The sequence below is a fragment of the Rhinopithecus bieti genome, unplaced genomic scaffold (genome assembly GCF_001698545.2).
Source record: "Rhinopithecus bieti isolate Rb0 unplaced genomic scaffold, ASM169854v2 scaffold_905, whole genome shotgun sequence".
NCBI classification, from domain to species: domain Eukaryota; kingdom Metazoa; phylum Chordata; class Mammalia; order Primates; family Cercopithecidae; genus Rhinopithecus; species Rhinopithecus bieti.
Window position 1 is genome coordinate 1,469,815 of NW_016803348.1, and position 7,274 is coordinate 1,477,088.

The window sequence follows — 7,274 nt, forward strand, 5'->3', positions numbered from 1 at the left end:
AAAAAATCCACACCAGAAAATCGTACTTCCCTTTCTATTTTACCAGAATAAAACATAACAGAAGTTTGTGATGGAATTTCACACAGAAAGGGTGAGAAGTAATTAAAGTGAAAACATTATTTATTGGGCAATTAATATATACTAGGCCCTGTTCTAACTGCATTACATCAAGAAATCTGAAACAAGAAACTAAGTAATTATAAAATATATTCAGCTAGAAAATGAGGAAGCCAGAATCCAAAACTAGACAGTTAGCTTCAGAGCCTCTACTCTTAACTACCATGCTTTAATGGCCTGCAGTACAGTTGGCTCTCCTTATCAGCAAGTCCTAGAACCCAGGGACACAGAGGGCTGACTTTAAGGGGCTTGAGCATTGTGAGTGTTGGTATTCACAGAGGTCCTGGAAACAATCTCCTTTGGATACTGAAGGACAACTGTCCAGTTGATCCCTGAACAACACGACTTTGAACTGTGCGAGTCCACTTATATACTATATATACACAATATAAAATATGTATTTACATTTATATTATATTATTTTATTTTATTTTTGAGACAAAGTCTCACTCTGTCATCCAGGCAGAAAAAAATAAAGGTTTTCCTCCATCTCTGCCATTCCTGAGACAGCAAGACCAACCCCCTCCTCTTCCTCCTTGTCAGCCTGGTTAGTGTGAAGACCTTTATGATGATCTGGTTCCTTTATGATAATCCATTCATTTAAATGAATAGTAAATATATTTCCTCATCTTTATAATTTTCTTATAACATTTTCTTTTCTCTAGCTTACTTTATTGTAAGAATACAGCATATGAAATATACAATAGGCCAGGCACCATGGCTCATGTGGGATGTTTCTACCATGTGGTGCCTTACTCTGGTGTTCAAGAGTCAACTGCATATATTTTAGTATACACACATGCACACACACCTCATTTTATTGCCCTTTGCTTCACAGATATTGCACTTTTTACAAATTGAAGGTTTGTGGCAACCCTGCGTCAAGCAAGTCTATTAGTGCCATTTTTCCAACAGCATGTGCTCGCTTCATGTCTGGGTTTCACATTTTGGTAATTCCCACAGTACTTCAAACTTTTTCATTATTTTTATATCTCTTGTGATAATCTGTAATCAGTGATCTTTGATGCTACTATCAAAATTATTTTGGGGCTCCATGAACTACACCCATATAAGATGGCAAGCAATCCATAAATGTGTGTGTTCTGACTGCTCTACTTACTGGCCGTTCCCCCATCTCTCTCCCTTCTCCTTGGCCTCCCTATTCCCTAAGACACAACAATACTGAAATTAGGCCCGTTAATAACCCTGCAATGGCCACTAAGTGTTCAAGTGAAAGGAAGAATTGCACATTTCTTACTTTAAATCAAAAGCCAGAAAAAGTAAAGCTCAGTGAAGAAGGCATGTCGAAAGCCAAGATAGGTCAAAAGGTAGGCTTTTTGGGCCAAACAGCCAGGTTGTGAAAGCAAAGGAAAAGTTCTTGAAGGGAATTAAGTGCTACTCCAATGAACAAATGAATGACAAGAAAGCAAAACAGCCTGATTGCTGAAAGGAATAAAGTTTGAGTGGTCTGTATAGAAGATCAAACCAGCCACAATATTCCCTTAACCAACACCTAATTCAGAGCAAGGCCCTAATGCTCTTGAATTCTATGGAGATTGAGAAGTAAAAAAGCTGCAGAGGAAAAGCCTGAAGTTAGCAGCGGCTGGTTTACGAAGTTTAAGGAAAGAAACTGTCTCCATAACATAAAAGTACAAGTTGAAGCAGCAAGCGTTGATGTAAATAATAGAAGCTGTAGCAGGTTATCCAGAATATCTAATTAAGATAATTGATGAAGGTGGATACACTCAACAACAGATTTTCGTTGTAGTCAAAACAGACTTCTATTAGACAATGCCACCTAGGACTTTCATAGCTATAGATGAGAAGTCAATGCCTGGCTTCAAGGCTACAAAGGACAGACTGACTCTCTCGTTAGAGGCTAATGCAGCTGGTGACTTTAAGTTGAAGCCAGTGCTCATTTACCATTCTGAAAATCCTAGGGCCCTTAAGAATGATGCTAAATCTACTCTGCCTATGCTCTATAAGTGGAATAGCAGGCTGGGCGTGGTGGCTCATGCCAGTAATCCCAGTACTTTGGGAAGCCAAGGCAGGGAGATCACTTGAGGCCACCAGTTTGAGATCAGCCTGGGCAACATGGCAAAACCCTGTCTCTACTATAAATACAAAAATTAGCCGGGTGTAGTGGTGGTGCATGCCTGTAGTCCCAGCTACTCAGGAGGATGAGGCATGAGGATTGCTTGAGCCCAGAAGGTGGAGGTTGCAGTGAGCTGAGACGGTGCCACTGCATTCCAGCCTGGGTGACACATCAAGACTCTGTCTCAAAAAAACAAAAAACAAAAACCAAAAAAACAACGGGTACAGCAAAGACAGCACATCTGTTTACAGCATGGTTTACAAGAGTATTACATAAACTTAGTTGATAAAGCAGCAGCAAGATTTGAGAGGACTGATTCCAATTTTGAAAGAAATTCTACTGTGGGTAAAATGCTGTCAAACAGCATGGTATGCTACAGAGAAATCTTTTGTAAAGGAAGCCAATTAATGTGGCAAACTTCACTGTCGTCTTATTTTAATAAATTGCCACAGCCACCTCAACTTTCAGCAACCACCAAGCTCAGTCAGCAGCCATCAACACTGAGGTAAGACCCTCTCCCAGCAAAAAGATTACAACTCACTGAAGTCTCAGGTGATTGTTAGCATTTTTTAAGCAATAAAGTATTTTTAAGTTAAGTTATGTACACTATTTTTTACACATACACTATTATATACTTAATAATAGCATAAACAAACTTTTTATTTAAAAAAATTTTTTAGAGTTTTATTTTGAGACGGGGTCTCACTGTCACCCAGGCTGGAGTGCGGTGGCACAATCATGGCTAACTATAGCCTTGACCTCCCAAGCTCAAGTGATCCTCCTGCCTCAGCCTCCCAAGTAGCCACCAGAACCAGCTAATTTTTTATTTTTTGTAGAGTCGGGGTCTCACTATGTTGCCCAGGCTGGTGTCAAACTCCTGGGTTCAAGCGATACGCCTGCCCCAAAGTGCAGGGATTACAGGTGTGAACCATCGCACCTGGCCTAGTATAAACAAACTTTTACATGTACTGGGAAACCAAAAAATGCATGTGACTTGCTTTATTATGATATTTGCTTTACTGTTGTGATCTGAAACCAAACCTGCAATATCTTGGGTTTGCCCGTGTTTGTGTGTGTATGTGTATGTAAATATGTATGTGTGTGTGTATATATATATTTAACAGAAAGTACAGCCAAGACAAAAATCTGAAAAACATTCGTAACATATAAATGAGTCAAACTGGAAGGAAAAACAACCTATTTTTTTATATTCCCATCAAAATGGAAAGAAATCCTGTTTATGACACATACAATATGGCCTAATTTGGTTGGTATAACCTAATCACATCCACTTCTGAGATAGCAGAACTCAGAGTGACATGTATGGTAATGAGTCTCTTTCCCATACCTGAGAGTCCAAGTCTTCTCCTTTCATACAGAAATTGGCATCAATGACATTCAGACCCACCAACAGACCAGCAATTATGGCTCCTTCTTCTTCCATCATGAGGGCATTGGGTTCATAGAATTCACTGTAAGAGAAATCCACGGAATTCCTTATTGTAACAAAAGTCTTAAAAATTCAGTGATGTAATCATGAGACAAGGACAAAATGCTTGCTTCATGGTTGATTATAGTCATCTACAAAATAGTAAAGAAATTACAAAAGAAAGGCTTTAATAAATATTTTATTTTAGATAACAGGTGGATGTTGGCAAGTGGAACTGGAGAAAAATTTTTTTAAAAGAAAAAAGATAATAGGTGCATGAATAGATTCTTTAGATAATAGTCTCGCAGAAAGACACGTGATTGAACAGTATTGTGGTTGAGGCAGGTATTCAGACTTTTCTGACATCTTTGTACTTGTGATGTACCGTCACTTAATTTTGCAATCTTTTACGCATCTTAAAGCATTTGTTTGGTAGCTCGGTGCGGTGGTTCGCATCTGTAATCCCAACACTTGGGGAGGCCAAGGCGGGAGGACTGTTTGAGACCAGGACTTAGAGACCAGCTTGAGCAACACAGTAAGACCCCATCTCCATTAAAAACAAAAAAAAAATCTGAATGGATAAAAATTATTGGCTGGGCACAATGGCTCATGCCTGTAATCCCAGCACTTTGGGAGGCCGAGGCAGGTAGATCACTTGAGGTCAGGAGTTCGAGACCAGCCTGGCCAACATGGTAAAACCCCATCTCTACTAAAAATACAAAAAATAACTGGGTGTGGTGGTGCACGCCTGTAATCCCAGCTACTCAGGAGGCTGAGGCAGGAGAATCGCTTGAACACAGAAAGCGGAGGTTGCAGTACTCCAGCCTGGGTGACAAAACAAGACTCTGTCTCAAAAAAAAAAAAAAATTTGTGAAGACCCATAGATAATTAAATACTGCTTATAATGCACCTAAATTACTAATACACACACAAAGAAACCAGTGATGTAATTCATATGATTTAACTATTGCATTCCTTGGTATTTACCCAAATGAGTTAAAAACTTATGTTCACATAAAAACCTGCATACATGCGTTTATAGCAGTTTTACTCTTAAATGCCAAAATTTGGGAGCAACCAAGATGTTCTTCAGTAGATGAATGGACAATGGCATATGACTGAGCACTAAAAAAGGGAGCTATCGCTGGGCGCAGTAGCTCACGCTTGCAATCTCAGCACTTTGGGAGGCCGAGGCGGGTGGATCACCTGAGGTTGGGAGTTCGAGACCAGCCTGACCAACATGGAGAAACCCTGTCTCTACTAAAAAAAAAAAAAATACAAAATTAGCCGGGCATGGTGGCACATGCCTGTAATCCCAGTTACTCGGGAGGCTGAGGCAGGACAATTGCTTGAACCTGGGAGGCGGAGGTTGTGGTGAGCCGAGATTGTGCCATTGCACTCCAGCCTGAGCAACAAGTGTGAAACTCTGTCTCAAAGAAAAAAAAAAAAGAAAGAAAGAAAACAGGGAGCTATCAAGCCATGGAGGAAACTTAAATGCATATTACTAAGTGAAAGGTGTCAGTCTGAAAAGGCCATATACTGTATGATTCCCACCACATGACATTCTGGAAAAGGCAAAACCATAGAGACAGTAAACCCCTGGAAACCACAGTACTCTCACAGTACGATCAGTGGTTATTAGGGGTTGTAGGACAGAGAGATGAATAGGCAGAGTGTAGAGGATTTTTTAGGGCCGTGAAACTACTTTGTATGGTATTATAATGACATATGGATACATATCATTATACATCTGTCAAAATCCATAAAACATACAATACCAAGAGTAAACCTTAATGTAAACTATGAACTTTGGGAGATAATAATGTGTCAATGTCGGTTCATCAATTGTAACAAATGCACCACTCTTGTGGGATGTTGATAATGAGGGAGGTTGTGCAGGGGAGAAGGGTATATATTAAAAATCTCTGTACCTTCTACTCAATATTGCTATAAATTTAAAACCACTCTAAAAAATAGTCTTTTAGATTTTTTTTAAAAAAACCAAACAGGCCGGGCACGGTGGCTCACGCATGTAAACCCCACACTTTGGGAGGCTGAGGCAGGTGGATCACTTGAGGTCAGGAGTTCAAGACCAGCCTGGCCAACGTGGTGAGACGCTGTCTCTACTAAAAATACAAAAATTAGCCAGGCGTGGTGGTGCATGCCTGTAGTCCCATCTACTCGGGAGGCTGAGGCAGGAGAATCGATTGAACCTGGGAGGTGGAGGCTGCAGTGAGCTGCGATCGCACCACTGCACTCTGACCTGGGCGACAGAGCATGACTCTCTTAAAACAAAACAAAACAAAAACCAAAAACCCAGTGACTTGAAGTGTTCATTTTCAGTCAATTTGACATGATTGAAACAACACTGCAATCAATTTGTTTTCTTTTTCTTTTTTTAGATGTTGTCTTGCTGTCACCCAAGCAGTGGTGTGATCTCGGCTCACTGCAAGCTCCGCCCCCGGGGTTCACGCCATTCTCCTTCCTCAGTCTCTTGAGTAGCTGGGACTACAGGCGCCCACCACCACGCCCGGCTAATTTTTTATATTTTTAATAGAGACGGGGTTTCACTGTGTTAGCCAGGATGGTCTTGATCTCCTGACCTCGTGATCTGCCCGCCTCGGCCTCCCAGAGTGCTGGGATTACAGGCGTGAGCCACCGCGTCCGGCCAATCAATTTGTTTTCAACAAGTTACCTGGGACTACTGAAGGTCAACCTCAATCACTGTTAATAATCAATATAATTCACTGATATTAGTTCCTTATTTATTTTCTGATTCTCTCTAAAAGATATTAACAGGCTGGGCGTGGTGGCTCACGCCTATAATGCCAGCACTTTGGGAGGCCAAGGTGGGTGGATCATGAGGTCAAGAGATCGAGACCATCCCGGCCAACATGGTGAAATCCCATCTCTACTAAAAATACAGAAATTAGCTGGGCGTGGTGGTGTGCACCTGTAGTCCCAGCTACTCGGAAGGCTATGGCAGGAGAATGGCTTGAACCCGGGAGGTGGAGGTTGCAGTGAGTGGAGATTCCGCCACTGCACTCCAGCCTGGCGACAGAGCGAGACTCTGTCTCAAAAAAAAAAAAAGATATTAACAAATGACAAAATTGCACAAAAACAGCACATGAATGAGCTGCAAATTTACCGTTTCTCAAAAACTGATCATATGCTGTATTTGTTCTTTGATAGCCTCTGAAGGAAACTGAGTAGAACTAGAATGAACAAGGTTCTTTGACAGTTTATTGTCCCAAAAGCCTCACCTTATGAATTGGTCAGAAGCGGAATATGGCTGAATTCCAACATTCACACATTTCCAAATCTCAGGTAACTAAATGTCCGTTCCATGAACTTTCACAAAAACACATCTGTGTAATCACTATCCTGATCAGGAAAGAGAACAGTACTGGAATCCTAGAAATCGGTTCTTTCTCTCTTCCAATCTCTACCCGCACTTCTCCAAGGTAACTATTATCCTGATTTCTATCACCATAGATTGATTTTACCTATTTTTGATCTTTATACAATGGAATCATATAATAAAGATGGATAAAATAAAATAATGCTGTTTTGCCTCTCCTAGTTGTATCTATGATCTATCTGGAAGATTTTGTGATCATATATATATATATA

The 7,274-nt window shown here is 40.6% G+C and overlaps 1 protein-coding gene across 1 annotated transcript in view; it reads right to left on the reverse strand.

The window, feature by feature from the left end:
- Positions 1–7,274, reverse strand: part of RUFY3 (RUN and FYVE domain containing 3) — an 84,994-nt gene that overhangs the window by 34,948 nt on the left and 42,772 nt on the right. Inside the window, exons 4-7 of the mRNA XM_017878948.1 lie at positions 6,905–6,972; positions 3,532–3,684; positions 3,207–3,226; positions 638–652 (exon numbers count right to left, since the gene is read on the reverse strand). Coding sequence (XP_017734437.1) covers positions 638–652; positions 3,207–3,226; positions 3,532–3,684; positions 6,905–6,972 — 256 coding nt within the window. The remainder of the gene's footprint in view (positions 1–637; positions 653–3,206; positions 3,227–3,531; positions 3,685–6,904; positions 6,973–7,274) is intronic.